The sequence below is a fragment of the Canis lupus genome, chromosome 5, assembly GCF_011100685.1.
Source record: "Canis lupus familiaris isolate Mischka breed German Shepherd chromosome 5, alternate assembly UU_Cfam_GSD_1.0, whole genome shotgun sequence".
Taxonomy (NCBI): domain Eukaryota; kingdom Metazoa; phylum Chordata; class Mammalia; order Carnivora; family Canidae; genus Canis; species Canis lupus.
Window position 1 is genome coordinate 33,952,997 of NC_049226.1, and position 20,125 is coordinate 33,973,121.

The 20,125-nt window shown below is 53.3% G+C and overlaps 1 protein-coding gene and 1 pseudogene across 1 annotated transcript in view; both read left to right on the plus strand.

Moving 5' to 3' along the window:
• The window catches only part of NTN1 (netrin 1), a 170,790-nt gene that overhangs the window by 93,364 nt on the left and 57,301 nt on the right, over nt 1–20,125 (plus strand). Inside the window, exon 2 of the mRNA XM_038536860.1 lies at nt 15,087–15,275. Within this exon, the coding sequence (XP_038392788.1) occupies nt 15,087–15,275 (189 nt within the window). The remainder of the gene's footprint in view (nt 1–15,086; nt 15,276–20,125) is intronic.
• LOC102155109 lies at nt 11,452–14,633 on the plus strand (annotated as a pseudogene).

The following is a 20,125-nucleotide window of genomic DNA, read 5'->3' on the forward strand; positions in this document are numbered from 1 at the left end:
TCCAGGTGGCCAAGAGGCACCTGCTTCATCCATGAGGACTGCCTCCTGGCCTCTGCTCCCACCGCTTGCACACCTTCTCCTGCAGACCATGGCCGGCACTTGCCAGGTCCTCTCTTCTGTAGAACTGCAAGTCCGTCACATCTCTGTATTCATCAGGCTTTAGAAGGAAGTCCCTGTCACATCGGGGTGAGGTCTCAGGTAGGAGAGAGTCGTGCGTACCAAACCTGGGCATGCAGTTCTGGAGCAAGCAGCAAAGTGAGTGTAGCCGTCTCCTGCAGCCGGGTTGGAGACCTCAGGCGTCTTTTTTTTTTTTTTTTTTTTTTAAGACTTTGTTTATTTGTTTGAGAGAGAGTGCTTGAGCACAAGCAGGGAGAGGGACAGAGGGAGAGGGAGAAGCAGGCTCCCCCTTGAGCAGGGAGCCCGACCCGAGGCTCCGTCCCAGGACCCTGAGATCATGACCTGAGCTGAAGGCAGATGCTTCACCAACTGAGCCATCCAGGGGTCTTTAGACATATCTAGTGGACCCTCAGCAGCCCTGCCATCTGGGCGCAGAGACAGAGCTCCGTGACAGAGTCTCTCTGGTTGTTAGAGAGGGAGGTGTTGAACCCTGCCATTGGCACTCTGAACAATTTGGAGAAAGAGGGTAAAGGGGTTGTTCAGGAAAGGACCCTTCTCTTTCCCACAAGGCCCAGTCCCTTGTTTGGTTCTTACCTGGGAGCTTCAGCCTGACAGAGCCAGCAAGCCACTGGGGAGGCTCAGCGTCCTAAATCCAGGGGAGATGTTCAAAGTGCTCAGCAGCCAGTACTTCCTGGCACCAACCATCATGGAGCTTCCAGCCACACATGACTGTGTTGGGCCATTTCTATGAAAGATCCGTCTGCCCTAAAGCCTTTGGAAACCCTGAAAGAGTGGCTGCTTTTTTTTGTTTTGTTTTTTTAGCTAAGCCCCCTCCATCCCACTGTCACTGCACTGGTCTGAAAGCCCTGGCGGAGGATGCTTGGCGGCCGAGGCATCATCTGCCGGTGAGGAGGAGGTGACAGCAGTTCCCAGGGCCATTTCCCCCTAAATAACTAGGACATCATTCCAGAAGGACCATAGGGTTTGTTTTCTGCAGATAAATCCCCCACATTCGCCTCCTTCCGTGGTCTCCTTCAGACATGCACCCCCACCCCCAAGGACACAGAGTCAGCCACCGACTGGAAGGTTTCTCAGGACACCCCTTCTACCAATGCGTGTTTAAGAATGGTGGCCAAGGGCAGCCTGGGTGGCTCAGTGGTTTAGTGCCCCCTTCAGCCCAGGGCCTGATCCTGGAGACCCGGGATCGAGTCTCATGTCAGGCTCCCTGCATGAAGCCTGCTTCTCCCTCTGCCTGTGTCTCTGCCTCTCTCTCTCTCTCTCTCTCTCTCTGTCTCTCATGAATAAATAAATAAAATCTTAAAAAAAAAAAAAAAAAAGAATGATGGCCAAGCTGGTCCTAGCCTAAAACCTGGAAGGATCTCCCAGCCCAGAGGTGGAACAGTGTCTCCTCCACGGGTAAGGTTGGCAGCCTCCTCCTGCCTCCTCCTCAGAGCTAGAATCTCCTGTACTACGTCTCTCTACTCGGATCACTCTCTTTGGGGGGTTCCCCCCTATTCTTGGCCAGTTAGAATCTGCCATTCCTTGTCATTCCCTCTGTTCTGTGGTTGGCCACCTGCATTCTTCAGTGACATAATGCTTAATCAGAGCCTTTAAATTGTGGCCTCATGAACACTTTGCCGGTATCCAAATAAATGATACCTGCTGGTTTGGTTAAGATAATTGGATTCAGGGTTGAGGTGCAGAGTTATTGGTCTACTGCACTGCAAAGCTTGTCCTGATGGAAGTGGGTAGAGAGTTTGGGTCATTCTGATCATAATTGCCTTCCTCCCCCTGTTTCTCCCTGAATGCAGTGTGGTTCCATGTGGGATCCTCGCACGTGAAATTTTTGGGTATCCTGGGGAACAGCGAGCCCCCCGTAAAGCCTGATGGGGGGCAGAGAGGTGGCCTGTCCGCTCAGCACCGATGGTGATGTCTATGGCCAGGAGGACGCTTTGGGGGTCATCAGATGGGCCAGGTCTTCCCCTTCTTTCACATCTCTGCGTGGCCTCCCACATGTGACCTCTGTTCTCATGGAGCAGATGCAGAAAGGAAAGTGATTGAGAAAAGGCAGGCTGGCATTGACCAAACAGAAAAGCCTGAGCAGGACTCTTTCCTCCTGCTGCTGCTGGAGCATGGGGACCCCCACCCCCACCCCTCCACCCTCTGGTGGGACTCCACAGTACCCAGAAGATCACAGCTGCCTTTGATTTAAAAAAAAAAAAAGTCAGTTATGTAAAAGTCACACATTTTAGGCAAAGCACACATCTGATGGGGATCTGGAAGGTGCCAGAGATAGGATGGCCTTGCAACACTTGGGGCACACTTTCGCCAAAAAGTCTTTGTTGAAATTCCAACGTAACTGGGCATCCCGGATATTTATTTGCTGAATCTGGCAACCCTTGTGGGTAGAGTGCATTTGGTGTTGACCCGGAGTGACCGCTCCCCACCCCCTCCCACCGAGCCCAGAGGAAGGAGAGCCTGTCCCTATCCAAGGGCAGGGAGTCCTGTGTGCTGTGTCAGATCCCTGGAGCAGTTTGGGCTGCAGGTTAGGCTGGTCTCCAGAGCTTCCAGCCCGAGTCAGAGCTGAGATAAATAACAGGCCCAGCACAGGGAGGACGCTGCCTGTGTGGGTCAGCGGTGATGGGAATGGGAAAGGTGTCCTGGGAATCCAGTGTTTTTCTGCTGGTGTCATGGGGGCAGACTCCACTGCAAGTCATTAAACCTCCTTCGCTGCCAGGCTCTCCCACGGCCGCTGGAGTCCAGCCTCGCATCTCCAGCCCAGCATGTGCCAGATCCGGTGATGGGACCCATTACGGATGGGAAATGACTCCAGAGAGCCAGGGGCCAGGCTTGGCCGGCACGGCTGGCAAATCAGCCCTCCTGTGTCCGGTTAATAAAGCACAGGGAGTGTGTGTGCCACCTCTGGGGAAGCGGGCTTGGAAGAAAGCCCCTTCCGGGCAGGGTGGACAAGCCACAAGGCAAAGAGGATTTCATGGCAACTTTAGCTGCTGGGGTGGGGGGCAAAGGGAGGAAGCTTTGCTCAGACAACCTAGCTTGACTTCTTTGAAACTTCTCGGCCTTTGGGGATGCGTTCCAGCAGCAGCCAAGGGGGTTTATCAAGCTCCATCCTGCCCAAGGCCATGCCACTCTCGCGTGCTGGAGGTCTGGAAAGAGCCCTGAATTAGGAGTGCCCCTAACTAGTTCCAGGGCCTTGGCAAAGTCTCTATGCCGGTTGGGGCTGCATTTTTCTCATCCCTTCGACAAGAGGGGGAAACTAGGAAAAGTTGAAAGCCCGCACCAGCTCCAAGATCCTGCTTTTTGCCGTTGGGGGACAAGAGCCCCTTTCGTTGTTTGGCTGATAGATCTTGTGTGAGGATGGGGTGGGGGTGTTCATACAGGTCCCACTGCAAGGAAACATCAAGAGCCTCTAGTCTCTGGACCTCTGCTTGGCAACCAGTAGTACCCTTGAGGGCAACAGAGTTTGCATTTTGTAGTCAGTGGGCTGCCCCCCCAGAAGATTCCAAAATGGGCCCAGAAGGTTCCGGAACAGGGCAGCAATGAGGTGAGCGGAGCTTGAAGGGGGATTTGGGCAGGAGGGCCATTGGAGTGGGGAATGCCACACAGTGGGCCAGGGCTAGAGTCCCCCGCTGCCCCAGGGGAGGTGACAGGACAGGGCCCCCTCCGCCCAGCTGCCTGGGGTGGGGCTCTGAAATGGCCTGGGGAGGGAGGATCTGAGGAAGGAGGGCCGCAGACAAAGAATTGATGACTGCTCTGGGCTCACCAAAGCCTCCCCGGCATTTCCTCCACGGAGAGGGGGCCTACCCGCCAGCGGAGAGGAGGATGTTTGTGCAGCAGGAACCCTGAGTTATGTGCGCCTTTAGCGGCAAAGGCCTGGGCAGTGCAAGGAGCTACGGCGTCAAAGCCTGAGGGAGGCACGGCAGCCAAAAAACGGGCAGAGGGAAGAAAACACTCCGATGTTTACAGAGAGAAGTCAGTGGAAAAAGTGACGGCAAGGTCAAGCCAATTCGGGGGGTGGCCCTGCTCAGTGGACCGAGGAGAGGCTGGTGGCCCCAGCAGGCATGGCTGTGCATGGGGGACAGCGGGGCACTGACCCAGGTACTCCTGACCCTGCCTGCGGTCCTGCCCAGCCCCGGTTCCCCCACCACCCGATCAGCCTGACATCGGGGCGCCTACCTGTGCCCCTCACCCCAGGATCGCCCCCTCTCCCTTCCTGGCTAGAGTTCACTTTTGGGCTAGGAGACTGGACGAGCCCCACAGACCTCAATCCGTCCCCCACTCCCCGTCTGTCCTCCAGCAGCCTGAGGGTCCGGCTGGGTGGGGGGACGGCTCCCAGCCGCTCTTTTGTCTCACATGCTTTCCCAAGCCCCACAGGTGTGAAGAGCTTGTTACCCTACTGTTTGTTCAGCCCTACGAGTGGCCTGAAGGACTGTTGACAGAGGGCCTCTTTGTGTGCAGACCCGGCTAAAGCTCTCTAAGCCCTCGGCAAACACAGGCCACTTATCTCCCAGGACTTTATCAGAAACCATCTAAAGCCCGCCGTGGCTGCTGGGAACTCTGGCCTCCTTGACTGTCGCTGTTTGAGGGGGGCATAGTGGGGAGGAAGGACACCCGGTTTCCCACTCCATTTTTATGGCTCATTTTTCTGACCATCCTTGATCCACCTCTTGTAGATTCTGTGTCTGATATCAGAGATAAAGCGTAGGTCTGGGGGGGTCAGAGATTGTTTTCAAGTTGGAGCCTTTTTTTTTTTTTTTTTTTTTAAATCATGCTGTGGATCTGCAGGCCTTCTGTCCACTGAGAGGAGACACATTAGAGAGACTTAGGGGTGGAGTAGTCAGGGCTCCCCCTCTACCGACCCGTGAGAACGTGACTTCGGGGTTGGGGGGCTCCAGGGCCCACCAGCCAAGTTCCCCGATGCTAACCAACCACCAAGCCCTCTCCGACCCCTATGTGCCCAAAAGTGGATTCCTTCTGTTCCTCTGCCCAATACCCCGATGAGTGCCCCTGCCATCCCCTCTCCTTCTGGAAGACGCAGGTCACCACGGTCCTGTCATCTGCTCCCCGACTGAAGAACCCCATCGCCTCCGCCTCGAGCAGGTGGAAGCCACAGGATGCCCAGCTGGGTAGCAGGACAGACCCTCTTGCCCCACTGACAACCTACCTACTGAATCAGAAGTTTTCAGGGCTGGGGCTCAGCCATTTGTGCTTTCATAGGCAATGTGACTTTATGCACCCACGTTTGAGAACCATCACGTGTCAGAGGGCTTGGCAGGGTGGTGAGTTAGCGGCTCCTTGAATTGCCAACCGGAGCTCCAGAGAAGGAGGAAGGGGCATAGTCCTGAGACCTCCCCAGGACACAACTGTCAACCCTCTAGCAGCTGTGCTTCCCGACTCAGAAGCTGGCACGTCAAAGGGGCTCCGTTCACATTTGTTGAAAGAAGAAACAAACCGGTGATCCTCCAGAAGGAGGTCCTGTTGGGGATTCCGGGAGCAAACCAGCCACCCTGCAGAAGGAGGTCCTGATGGGGATGCTGGGAGTGAAGCAGCCACCCTGCAGAGGATGGTCCTGATGGGGATGCCAGTGTGGCCCCAAATCCTGCTTTGAGGGGCCACGTCTTCTGTCACGTGTCCCCTGGAACCCCAGGGGTTCCCGCAGAACGCCCTGGCTTCACTTGGGCTCTATCACACCTGGCATGGATTCTTCACTCCTTTTCAGACAAGCGAATTGTCCAGTTCTCCTGGTCATGCCTCGGCGATGCTTTCCAACAGCCTTTAAGTTAAAAGTGACACAAGTCAGCCCTCGGATGATCCCAAACCTGAGGACCTTGACTGGCACCAAGCTGCTCATGCGTGATGGGGCTTCTAAGTCTCTTAGCAGTTGCCCAATCTATTTGGCTCACCCCGGCCCATCACCGCTTGTAGCGTCTGGCCAGTTTACACCTCTGGTGACAGGCTTTAAGCCCCGCATTTGGGGGATAAGCTGACAGTGGCAGGGGCCTGGAGCAGACATGTTCGTGCCAGGTAGCAGCACTGACTCTGCGAGGGGTGTGTGTGTGGGGGGTAACCAGGTCCGTCCTGCTCGCTGTGGCCTCTGCAGCACCTTGCCTCAGGGCTGGAACACAGTAGCTGCTTGGGCAATATCTGTTGAATGAAAAAACAAATCCCTGAGCTACCACACTTGGCATCAATAAAGTGAATCGATTTTTCCTAAATGTATCTGGGGGTTAGGTTATTGCTTTTCTGCCCAACTCACCTGAAGGGCAGGCATGAGAGGGTCCAGACCCCAGAAATGCTTGGACCAGTCCCGCCTCGCTCTGGACCCCCTCCAGGAAGGAGCCCTTGGGGACCCTGCTATGAGTGTCTCCCCCACCCAGTGCAGGCAGGAGCCAGGTGTGTGGAGCGGTGACTGCCTGTCCTGGACACCTCAGTTCAAGAAACTGTGATCTGGGCTCAGACCACAGGCCACAGAGGGCGGAAAGTGTACGATTTATAAACAAGCGTCAAACCCCTTTTAAATAAATAGGAAACCAAATAGAGTAGCAATGGAACAGATAAAAGGATATACCAGCTGCCTCGAACTCTTAAAAATAACTCAAAATATTTGCATCATTTGGAAACCAGTCGTCCAAAGAGTAGTTCCTTTCGAAACCAGACCTCTGCCCGCTTCCCAGCCGCGAGCTCTGCCCACCGTCTCCCTGCGGGCTCCCTCTCCGGGGAGTGGCTCATGCCCTGACCCATTTCTTTGGGTTTAGTTCCCTGTCTGCTCACTGATGCCAGCTCTGTGGACAAGCAGCAGCAGCAGCAGGACCTGGGAGCTTTCCAGAATGCAGATTCCCAGGCCCACCCCAGACCTCCTGAAGCCAAATCTGCATTTGAACTGACTGCCCCCCCCCCCACCCCTGCCCTAGCAGGTGGCATATGGAGCAGCACTGGCCAGCAGGAATACTCCATCTGCGTCCAGTTGTCTTCTCAGATCCTGCCCTGTCCACCGGTCCCCAGAGGGGCTGAGCAGAATCCTCTCCCTGATAGCCCATCCTTACCGCCAGCAGGACACTTGGACATTCCTGATGGATTTCCTGCGCAGCTGCTAGACTGTTGTCCCTCTGGCCTCTGAGGCTGGAGCTCTCTGAGAGCAGGCCTCTGCCCTGTTTGTGCTGTACCCCTGCCCTCAGCCAGCTCCCCATCCGTGCAAAGGCTCCAGCTAGCATCTGCTGAAGGAGCAAAGGTCTATCACCCCCGGGCCACGTTTGAATTTGCTCCTTAGAGAATGGCATGTTACAGGCCGCTGTAAAGGGGTACAAAAACCTCCCATGGGTGAGACCCTTACAATCTCTCTAACCCAGGCTTTCTCTCACTTGGCCTGGTAATTGCTGTGGGCAGCTGTTCTACGCCTGGTAGGACATGGAGCAGCATCCCTGGTCTCTGTCCCTTAGATGCCAGGAGCACCAACCCCAGTCATGACGACCAAAGATGTCTATAGACGTTGCCCGCTGTCTGCTTGGGGGGCAACACCCCGCCCACCGCCCCCCACCCAGAGAAGTTGCATACACTTTGCACACGCTAAGTGAATCTGGTGGTCCTACCCAGCAGCCACGGACAAAATCTGTGAAGGAACCATTGAGGGAGGCAGCACCTGCCTCCAACCTACAGATGCCTGTCATGCCCCAACCTGCCCCTGGGGCCTGGACGTGTAGAGATTTGTTGATAATTGTCGGAGATCTGAGGGCTGTGCTTCCCCTGGGATGGGTATCCCAGGACTGGGGACCGGTTTCTTGCGTACACAGCCTCCAGCTTGTGGACGATGCACAAGTGGGCCAGTTATTTTGGATAGTTTAGCTGCAGATCTGTAAATCTAAAATTCCTATGCTGGGGGCACCTGGGTGGCTCAGTGGGTTAAGCATCTGCCTTCAGCTCACGTTATGAACTCAGGGTCCTGGGATGGAGCCCTACGTCAAGGCTCTCTGCTTGGTAGGGAGTCTGCTTCTCCCTCTCCCTCTGCTCCTTCCCCTGCTCTTTTGTGCTTTCTTTCTCTCTCTCGCTCTTTCAAATAATAAAATCCTTTTTAAAAAATTAAAAAATAAAATTCCTATTCTGCTAGAGCAATAATGTGGGGTCGCCTTCTCAGAAAAACTGCCCTAGGAGAAAAAAATTGAGAGCCATCCCCTGTGCTGGGAGAGCATAGGAGGGCCTGTGGCCCCAGCCCAGAGCTCTGAGGGGGCCCATTGTCAAATGACCTTGCTGTTCTGCTGAGAGCCTCTGAGCTATGTGAAATTTGGAGAACCCAGGGCCAGAGTCCCTGAGAGACAGGGCCAGGATACAGCTTAACAATATCTGCAGGATCCTTTCTGGGCCTGGGATATCCCAGGGGGACAGGGGCAGGTGGCATGGGCATTGGGAGTTAGTTTATGAAGGTCTTTCAGGAGAGGACCAACACTTGTTTTTGGTAAACTCCTCAAACCAATGGATGCAGAATCAGGCTGTATTGTGTGCAAGGTTCTCCTTGAGGTCCTGGGAGGAATCCAGGGCATCCTAGATGTGGATTTTTTCTACTTGAGCAGATGGAAGATAAATTGGTGAGTTAAAGCAGCAAGACAAGTTTTAAGTAGCTCAAAGCAACAATAAAAGAAATGTCACAAAACTGTGTCTTGTCAGAATGTGGTCTAGGCCCACCACATAATCCTCCATCTATCTTCTCTTTCTGCCCATGCACCCATCCATCCACCCACCCACCCACCTACATACCTATCCACCCCTGAATGCATGCATGCATCAATCAGTCCATCCATCCATGCATGTATCCATCCATCCATCTACCCATCCACCCACTCACATACCCACCTAACCATTCATCCATTCAACCATCCACTCATCCATCCATCCATCCACCCATCCAGCCATCCATCTACTCATCCATCCACTCATCCATTCATTCACCCATCCATCCACCCATCCATCCATCTATCCATCCTCCCACCTATTTATCCATTCACCTACTCAGCCATCCATCATCTGTCTTCTTTCTGACTTTCTCACTTTTTCTTTTTTGTACAATGAAAATGTATTAAGATCTGCTCTGGGCTGGAGGATATAAGGGCAAACGCTGCCCTGTACTCCAGGAACCAGCACGGTTCAGGAGAGCATTTATCCTACTTTATCTGAGAGCTTGCTTCCAAGAGCCCTCATCTGCCCCCTCCTTCCACCAGACAGGGAGCCCTTGGACAGTTGAGGAGTCATCATCCATCCCTGTCTGCCTCAGGGCCTATAGCAAAGGGGCTGGCATGTAGCTGGAATACTCAAGTGTGTGGTGACTTGAACTGGACTGGAGGGTGGTGAGGGTTTAGACAACCCAGGTTTGTGGGACAGGTTTGGAAAAACTTAAGGAATGGTGGTGACAAGCATATGTTAAAACAGGACTTAGAGGACCTCTTGATGGGACTGTCTCTGGGGCCCCTTTTCCCATCGGGTTTCAGGATGGGGAGATGGGGGGGTCTCCTGCTCCTACCTCCTTGCCCTGTGTTACGCCCCTGGTTCTGAAACGTAGCCACGCTTGATGTATCCTTGGGGATCCTCATATGGGAGCTGAAGGAGGGCATGGGGCTTGGGGTCCAGACTGGACCAGCCGTCTCTGGGTGGCTGGGGCCCCCGTGGACAGGATACAGTGCCTGTAGGACTCCCGGCCCTGACTCATAGACGTTCCTCAGAAGTTCTGCTGTCCCCTGCCCCCTTTTCCCCTGGGCTGACCTCTCTGTTCTCACAAAGCTACCCTTTCCTTCCCGCCTTGAAATCTGATAATGAAACTAATACCCAATATTTTTGCCTCCAAGAGAGGCAGGAGATAAACAGGAAGGCATGAGGGATTAAGGTGTCTTTTTGAGGAAGGGGCTGGGGCCCAGCTGGGAATGGGGTGACATCTCTGCATGGAGCCGAGGGACCCAGATGGGGGCTGCTTTGCCTGATGCATTTTTCCATTTGTGCAGAGAAAATAAAACACAGGGAAAAGAAAACAAGCCGTAAAATACTTTGCAGAAGCCTGAGCGTGGGCAATTGCCACTTGATGTTCCCTGACAGCTCCAAGAGGAGGCAGGAGGGAGGGGAGCCCTGCCTTTTGATGTTTGGCCTCTGAACTTTCTTTTGTGTGACGGTTGTTTGGGAAGAAGTTTTTATTGGTGTAAGGTGCATATGGAAGAGAGATATTACTCGGGGTTCCCCTTGGGGTAGGGAGGGTGGTTGCTGAGCTCCCAGGAGAGGCTCAGAGGTTCAGGCAGGCCCACTGGGGGTTTGGGGGACAGCTGGCACTGTCTTTACAGAGGAGGACACAGGATTAGCATTGGCCTCCAAGAAGGACCAGAAGATGCTGCTAGTGAGGCTTTTCCTGGTGCAAGAAAACCTTGAGGAAGCCAGACTTGGGTGATCTTCCCGGATCCCTGTCCCTGGGCAGGTGTGCCAGGTCCTGTGATTTCTGAGCCAGCAGGAAAGGTCTAGATTCTGTGCTATAGCCCCACTGTTCCTTCCAGTGATGTGGGTCCTTTCCTCTGGGGTGGTGGGCCAGGAGCCAGAAGACCTGTGTTCTAGTCCTGGACTCCCATTTATTGCCTTGGTGGTCCTGGGCTGGTAGGTCACTTAACCCTGAGCAGTCCGTAGCATCCTCTTCTGGCTGAGTGAGTCCAAAGGGACAGTGGATGTTGTATTCACGATGGTCCCTTGTGCTGATGGAAAGGCAAGGCTGAGCCACAGGCTGGAGGTGCTGAGGGACCGTTGATGAGGCTCTCAAGAATCATTTTCTGGCCTAATTTGCCTTCCAGTTGCTTCCAGACTCAGATGTGAACTGAACCTTTCCTTTTGTGGTCTCCACAGTGCTCCTGCTAAGCTATGTCCTTTTCTGCTTGTCAGCTGAGTGACTAACAGGAATGCCTCTAGCAAGAACAATCTAAAGAAACTTGTAACGTCAGAGAGAAAAATTAAAAGAGGCAAACGTATATTTTTTAATCATAAAAAGAGTAAATGAAAAAGAAGCTGGTGCAAATTTGTGCAGCTTGTGTGATAGAAGAGACACATAGTTTTTAACTCTTCGTATGTTAAGAGCATTAGGCATAAGAAAAAAAACCCACCTTATTTGAAAAGTGGGCAAGTGGCATGAACAGGCAATGCACAAAGAAAGAAAGAAAGAAAGAAAGAAAGAAAGAAAGAAAGAAAAGAAGAAAGGAAAGGAAGAAAAAGAAAGAAAGAAAGAAAGAAAGAAAGAAAGAAAGAAAGAAAGAAAGAAAGAAAAAGAAAGAAAGAAAGAAAGAAAAAGAAGGAAAGAAAGAAAGAGAAAGAAAAAGAAAGAAAAAGAAAAACACATGAAGAAATGTCCAACCTCACTGGTCATCAAAGACACATAAATTAAAATCATGTGTGTGTGTGTGTGTGTGTGTGTGTGTTCCAGACGAATTGGCAGAGATGAAAAATAAAAGAGTACAGATAGCACATGGGTACTGTTGTTTTTTTGAAGGGTGTGGTGTGGCGAGACGGTAGCTCTCAGATCCCGCTGGAAGGGACTGGAAGCTAGGACTGCCTTTCTCCAGGGCAGTTTGGCAATCTGGATCCTGAGTTAAATGCGTGAGGATCCAAGTTACCCTAGGCACGCTGTCTTGAGAAACCCACAGGGCAGCAGCTGTCAGAGAGGAGCACATGTAGGCAAGTCTAAAGGTGTTACTGACATGTTGTTTGTAACAGTGACAAACCCGAAACAACCTAACTGCTCAGCCCCAGGGAGGTCCTGCTTCGAAATGCACCACTGGAGGGGCACCTGGGTGGCTCCGTGGTTGTGCATCTGCCTTTGGCTCAGGGCGTGATCCCGGGGTCCTGGGATTGAGTTCTGCATTGGGCTTCCCACAGGGAGTCTGGTTCTCCCTCTGCCTGTGTCTCTGCCTCTCTGTGTATCTCTCATGAATAAATAAATAAAATCTTAAAAAAAAAAAAAGAAATGCACCCACTAGGGTTTCCAAAGAGCCCCTTACAGATAGGTGTACAGGGATGACTGGACAGCTGTCCACAATCATGAAGAACCGTATCTGGCATTAAAGGATGCTCATCCTTCTGGGAAAATAGGCCACAAAGGGGGAGATGCACGAGTATGATCCATGTCCATGGGAAAGAATTATGTCACTCCACAACTGAGCAAATGTTAATTAAAGCCTGCAAGGGAAGACCCCTTGTTCACCGTGGTTGCTGGAAATCTAAGTGGTTTTTTTTTTTTTTTTCACTTTTTTGCTTTTGTTTATCAAGTGTCTGGCACTAAGCATTTCTTTAGACATTACATAAAATGCAACTTGAAACACACTTAGCACAAAGGCAGTGCAAACCATGTTGAAGACTGAGCCAGAGTTATCCTGGCCATATGGAAGCCCGAGTTATCCTGGAGGTGGGAGCCCGCAGAAGCAGGTCACAGGCATCACGGGGGCCGAGTGGGATGCCCTGTGTGTCGGGGGAGGGTGGTGGGGAGATGAGTCAGGGACAGATGTTAAAGCCAAGGCGTGGGACCCCGCCGGAGCCACCTCTGCCAGTAACATGTTCAAGGTAATTCAGAGGTCTGTGGGGCCAGCCAGCCTGAGTCTGCTCACCTTTAAAGTCTGTGCGTCACCTAAAAGGGACTCACCTCACAAAACTTCTGTGAAGCTTAATGAGCTTTCACTCTACTCGGTTCCTCAGGGTCAATCTAAATATGTGGAGGAGCCAAGGACCCAGCTTGAAGAAAGCATTTCACATCTCCGACCTTATTGCGAGCCATATACAAGTTGGTGTCAGGAAATGTACTCACAAACAAAGCCCAAGATGCAGAGCTTGGTTCAATGGGGGTTAGACAGCTATGAATATCTCCAAAATGCACCACCTGGATTTTTTCCAAGACTTGGTGTTATTGGTTTTGCTGGCATTGTTGGACTTCTTTTGACTAGAGGGTCAAAAATAAAGAAGCTGGTGTAACCACCTGGGTTCATGGGACTAGCTGCCTCTCTTTATTATCCACAACAAGCCATCGTATTTGTCCAGCCAGGAAATGTGAAGAATTCACCTGGAAATAAGTAGAATGCTCCATGCTCTGCCCATTTTACTCAGTTATAGGTAAACATTGGAAACTCCATGCATTTTCTACAGAAAAATGGCAGAGAAGTCAGTACTGAATGTAGTAAATTGGCTTTCTTCTTCAGGAAAAACTATACCAGGCTTCTTTGTTATCTTGGGTGATACCATACTACCAGTGGACTAATCGGAAATGCTTTCACCTAGAGATAATGTCCAGCATTAGAACTCCTGGTTCTCATGTTGCTATTTATGTACATAATTAAAATTCTGAATTAAAAAAAAAATAAAGCCAAGGTGTGGAGGACAAGAAGGATGCAAGCAGATGAAGAGGAGGCTGGGGAGAAGAGGGTCCGGGGCCGGGGCGCAGAGGAGCATCCACAAAGCCACAGAGGGGGCAGGCCTGGGTGGGGGTCCTTGTGCATGGCATGCTTTAGAAACTGAAAAAATTGGGGACAGTTCAAGCATAAGAGCAAGGGTGGGGTGGCGGTGGGCAGAGCTAAGGAGAGGAGGTGGACAGAAGCAGAACCAGCTTATTCAGAGCCCCAAGGGCTGTGACAACCGATTTAGATTTTACCCAGAGGAGAAACGGGAGGGGCATCGAAAGACTTTCAGCTGTTGACGGACGGTCCTCAGATTGGAGCTCAGAACTCCTGCTCTGGTTGTGGGGTTGAGGCAGCCAGGAGGCCCAGCTCAGGCCATGGGCTGGAGAGGAGGGGGTGGATGTGGGCAAGGTGCCTCTGAGCCCACTGGAGGCCCTAGACCCGAAGCCGGAGTGTGCATTCAGGAGCCAGGGGCATAAGGCAGAGGGGGAGAGGGCGATGAGTCCTGAGGGGCATGAAGGGAACAAGACAGAGGGAAGCAGGAGGAAAAGCAGGTGAGAGGATGTCCAGAGTCCCCTTAATGGGCCCGAGGCCAGGTGTGTGACCAGTGTGCCATGGGGAGTTGCCCGAGGGGAAGGTGGGGAGAAAGCAGGTGCAGCAGCCTCCCCTCCCCAGCCCTCAGAGGGAGGCCTGTGGAGCAGCCTGGTGGCCAAAGCACAGGGGAGGGGGCCCTGGAAGCTGTGCACGACTCTGCCCCGACGCCCAAACAGAAGACATCAAGCTCTGGAGGCTTAGCCAACAGATTTCTCACGGTTCTGGAGGCTGGAAGTCTGAGGTCAAGGTGTCGGCGGGGTTAGTTTCTCCTGGGGCCTCGCTACTTGGCTTGCAGACCACCTTCCCTCTGTGTGTGTGCACTGCTGTGTGTGCAAGCTGCCTCTTATAAGGACTCCAGTCAGATGGGATGAAGGTCCTCCCCCACCCCCCAGCCCATGGCCTCATTTCCATGTAATCAACTCTGAAACCGTCAGTCTCCCAGTCCTGTTTTCAGTTGAGGGTCAGGGCCTGTGCGTGTGAAGGGGGGGGCAGCATTCGGGCCCTCCTAAGCAGGACCTGGGGGACCAGGGGGAGGCCAGCCCCACCTCCCAGCTTTGAGATGTGTGCCCGATGGGGTGGGGGCCGGCAGCTTATTGGATGGAAGAGAACAATCTCCCTATGGGGGAAGGGGGAGCTTCTGCTATGGTTTGGATACTGCTGGGATGGGTAGGTGCTTCTGGATGGAAACGGGGGGCCAAAGAGCAGCTCCCAGGGAAGGACTGTGGTCCAGCAGTGGGGCTGGGGATACTGGGGACAGTCCCTCCTGAGGTCCAACAGTGAAGCTGGGGGACACTGGGAACAGTCCCTCCTGAGGTCCAGCAGTGGAGCTGAGGACAGTCCTTCCTGAGGTCCAGCAGTGGAACTGAGGGGAGCTGGGGACAGTCCCTCCTGAGGTCCAGCAGTGGGGCCAGGGGGAGCTGGGGACAGTCCCTTCCTGCCCCTGCCCTGACACTTCTCCCTGCCTCCCTACAGCCTGTAACTGCAACCTGCATGCCCGGCGCTGCCGCTTCAACATGGAGCTGTACAAGCTGTCGGGGCGCAAGAGCGGGGGCGTCTGTCTCAACTGCCGCCACAACACTGCAGGCCGCCACTGCCACTACTGCAAGGAGGGCTACTACCGCGACATGGGCAAGCCCATCACCCACCGGAAGGCCTGCAAAGGTAGGCAGGGGCGGGGCCTCGAGAACACGGTCCTCCCGTCCTCTCCTCCATCCTGTCCTTGTCCACGCCACCTGCCTTGACCAAGCCTGTGTCACCTGTTCCCTTGTGCACACGCCCAGGCGTGCGCACGGCCTCCCTGGTATTTGGGGGTGCGAGTCCACAAACAAAGGGGCGATGGAGACGTGGCCCCACGGAGAAGAAAGGAGAAGGTGTGATCCCTTGTGAGGGTGCGCGGCCCCCGCCCCCCGCCCGGCTGCTCCGCCGGCACAGGTGTGCTGCATACCACAGGCCGGGGGTCACGTTCACCGGGGCTTACCAGCACAAAGGGCCCTCTTTTACCCAAACCGTGCGCGCAGACGTATTTCTTTGGATGTGTGTGCGCCCCTCCTGCCCCCCGGGGCCCCCCAGCCCCCCACCCCCAGCACTCACACAGACACGCACCATCCCGGTTGCAGTGAGGTCGGAGGCTTCGGGGGCAGGGTCTCTGAAGGAACATTTAATCCACCTGCAAATAACTTTCTTTCTTTGGACAAAAAAAAAAATTAAAGGGAGACTGGAGACTCTTTGCGTTCACCGGAGCGAGCACGAAATGTTTTAACTTTCTGCACTTGTGTTTTCTCCCCGACTCACAAAAATGAAGCAATGGTCAGATGACCCAGAGGAGCTGTTTGAAATGCCAGGGAGCTCTAATGCTGTTAGAGATGGGGGGCCGGGAGGGCCCCACCTTTGCTTTTGGGAATTCCAGGCTGTCTGGGCCTACAACTTGGGGCTTAGAGCCAGGGGCTTGCTGTGAGCATGGCTTCCCAAGAAGATATTTATCTCCAAGGCTCTTGGGCCACCATCCAGCATGATCTGAATTCGGACCCGTGTAGATCCTGACCTGGGCAAGACCCAACCCTTGTCAGGCTTAGGCTCAGATGAGCAGCTGTAGTCCAGAAACCCCTCTGTGGCCACTGCCTAGCTTTTGGATGAAGCCAGAGTATCTTTTTCTCCACAAATCTGCCAGACATCTGGCACTTGCACGCAGGACCACTTATGGGACTTGTGGGCCTCAGTTCAAAATGAAAACACACAAGATGAAAACACGAGGGGCTTCTTGATGGGAACTGCTGAGAATTTTTAAATGGCAGCAGGAAAGCCTTGACCTGGAACCTGCCGTTCTGAGCATCAGGCCCGTGAAGCCAGCCCTGCTGGTGGAGAGGATACTTTTCTCCAAAATAAAACAGGTTCATAAAACAGGTTCCCAGCCTGTCTTCTCCGGGAGGAATCACTTAGGTTCCACATGAACAGGGATGAATCAAGTGGCTCCCGAGACACAGGAAAGCTGTCTTCCCAGATCTGTGGACTTAAGGCTGCCTCTGGTGGTTGTCAAGAGAAGTTTACATCCCAAACCTGCTAATCAAGGTGAGACTTCCCCCAGGAGATGTTGAGCAGGGACCAACCGAGAAGGTGGCCTTGGGCAACAGGACCCAGAAACACCTACAAGTGGCAGGAAGGTGTGAGCAGGAGCTTGACCAGGGAGAGAGAGGGCTCTGGGTTTTCAGAGACCGTACTTGGAAGGTATCCAGCCCTTTTACAGAAGAAACCAAAGTCAAAGTCTTGTAAACAACTGGTTGCACGTAGCTTTCTTGGGGATTTGGCAAGGGAATTTTAATCAGCAGGGGCCACTCAGGTGGGAGGCTCTGTCCCCACAGTTGAGAGGATCTCAGCTGGGCGTGGAAGGGCAGTAGTCAGTCACGTACCATAAGAGCAGGAAAGGCATGTCCCCTAGAGAGGCAGGAGGGAGCAGGGACTTGGTCATCTTGCCATTCGTCACACCTCCCTCTCCTCTGTTGCTGCAAGGAAGCGCAAGAGCCACATGTGGCCTCTCATGGCTCAGGGTGAGATGTCAGGAAGCCTCGGGGCCCTGGGAACCTGCAGACTACCCTTCTGGGGGCCCTGCCACTCTGCTTAAGTGGCGTGGAGACACCCAGCTTCCTTTGCTGGTTTCCAGGAGGGACAGGTGCGGGCAGACAAGGGTGTGGTTCCATCTTACTATTTCCAACACTGGCTGGCCTTGGTGGCTCTGTCTTCCCTCCGAGCTTTGGGCAGCAGCTGTCCCCAGCCTTGGTGGGACCCTGAGAGAAGAGCCCAAGGAAGAGAGAGCTGTGAGGACAGATTCTGCTCGGAAGGACGTCTGTATAGTCCTACCAGGGAAATGTGGCAGGGGGGTAGTGGGACCAGGTACCTCCTGCCTGGCATGGAAAGAGAACGCTTCAAGGATCCTGACACCTGATTGGTGAGGAAAAACACTACTTGGCGGGTCCTGCTTCCTAATTGGTGAGAAAAACACTATGTGGCGGCCCCTGCATCCTGATTGGTAAGGAAAAACACTACCTGACTGATCTATTCTCTGGTTGATGAGCAAGAAGAATATGACCTAAAAGGTCCTGCCGTTTCTTTGGTGCAGAAAAGCATCTCTCAAAAAAAAAAGAAAAGCATCTCTCAGAAGTTCTAGATCGTTCCCTTCTGCTCTCTTTTTTCTGGTGTCAACTCCTCAGGGCATGTTGGAACTCTAGGGGACATTTCCCAGCAAATGGAGACCCTGAGATCTTGGGGGGCAGGTGAGGGTGGGAGTGGGGACTAGCTGCAGGAGGTCAGATGTCAGCAGAGGGCTGTGTACCCTTGAGGTCTTCAGACAGGAGTCTCTCTGTCCCCACCACCTCCACCGAGTCTGCCCATCTGAGTGGGTTGCAATCAGAGGCCTCTGAAGTCCTGGAGGCGTGCAGCCACCCCAGCCTCATGGGGCTAACCTCGGGGAGCTCCCTTGTAGCCTCCGATTGTGCACTTCTTTGCTCTGTTTTCTGAGGCATTTCACTGGGGAGCTGGGGCAACTGGCAGAGGCAATTCCTGACTCAAGACTGCAGGTGACCTGAGGGTACTTGGGAATGGCCACTGGGGTCCTCTTTACCCTTGACTTCCCAGGGCCTGGGAGGATCCCCAGGCAGGGGCCTGAGGCCACCCAGGTCCTGCTGGTGATTGGCTGGCTCCCTTTGGAGCAGGGGTGCGCCCAGACAAGAACTGCTTAGAGCAAAGGGCATTAGATTCCAAACGTTATTATGCAGTCCCCCCATTGGGGAAGTTTCATAGCAACAAATCGTTGGGTTCTTTCGCCCCTCCCCTGGTTTAGACCCAAACCGGGGCTGGCCAGGCTGGTGGACACAAAGGGCCGTAATAAACATGCCCAGGGAACAGGCGGCTGCACTCCGCGCCTATTCAGTGCAATTTCACAGCACTGGGAAGGCCTCATTATGGCGTGGGCCGCCGTCCTATACAAAGTCAGATGAGATGAATCTCTCCCTTTTCTCCGCAGAATGGGTTGTGAACGATCCTCGTCCTGGAATCTGTCAAAAGATAGGCGGTTTTGTTTACCATTTGTCTTCTTTATGGACTCCGGGGTGGGGGGTGGGTGAGGGGGGGCTCTTTCTCTTTGGAGCCGGCAGAGAAGACACTGCTGTTTGACCATTCCAGCCCTGTCTCTATTTGAGCGATATTAATTTATCATCTTCCCAAACCATCTGTGATGGATAAAGACGTTCTGGGCGTCTCCCGTGAACCGAATTGCGATGAGAGTTAGGAGGTCAACCACTTCGTCCAGCACCCCCCACCCCCCACCCCCACAAAGGGTCTGCTTGCGTCCCATCTCCCTGAACAGCTCCTTGCTTTCACCAGTTGTCCTGCACTCACCGCCTCCCCCTTCAAGGCCACAGTCAATGTGGCCCAAACGCAGGCCACCAAGAAGGTGTCCAGGTGGCGGGATAGAGGCACGCAGCGGTCCTCGCCGTCTTGGCCAGTGCACACCCATGGCTCCCAGTCACCCCCTGTTTCTTCTGGAAGCTCTGCTAGAGCTCGAGGAGGAAATGGGCACCTCAGGCCATCCCCCTGTAGCCCCCTGACCACTGTGTGGGCCTCTCCACGACTTTCTCACCCTCAATCCTCCACCTTCTCTAAAGGGCATCCTCTGTGTATGTCTCTCTTATTTCAGTCCTTGGCTGCACTTTGGAAACACCCGGAGATCTGAAAATGTGGACACCCTCAGAGATTGCGTTTTAATGAATGAGTCCTGATGAGACCCCCGTCCCACCCTTGCCCTGGGGCATAAGGAGTCAGGCCCGGGCGGGGTGCTGTGCTGGGGTTGAGAAGGGGGATGGTCACAGAGTGGGAGGGCAGAGAGATGAATTTAAATGTTATTTTAAGGTGCTCTTGATGATAACTGGGTGGGAGGGGATTGCTTAAAATAAAAAAAAAAAAAATTAATTTTGCCGGGCGATGCTGGGAGCTTAGCTAGTGCCTGCTGATGTTATAGTGTCCAGAGGAAGGCATAGGATTGGATGGTTATCACTGCTGGATTGTGTGTGTGTGTGTGTGTGTGTGTGTGTGCGTACACACGTGTATGCGTGCAAGCTAGATTGGATCATTCGATGGTTTTTTATTATTTTTTTAAAAATTTCAAAGTTCCTTTTAATTCCAGTGTTATTTTTTTACTTAAATTCATTTATTCAACACATGGTACATCATTAAGTTTCCGATATAAAGTTCGAGAATTCATCAGTTGCGTAGAACACCTGATGCTCATCTCATCTCGTGCCTTCCTTCATGCCCATCGCGAGGGGCCCCATCCCCCTACCCACCTCCCCTCCAGCCGCCATCAGTTTGTCTCCTAGAGTTAAGAGTCTCTTATGGTTTGTCTCCCTCTGGTTGGAGAGTTTAGTCACATCACAGCTAGGAACCTGGGTAACCCCTCCTTCTTCCTGACTCCAAGGTGGTGTCCATGTAGCCTACAAAAGCCAGAAAGCCTCAGGGGTGCCCTT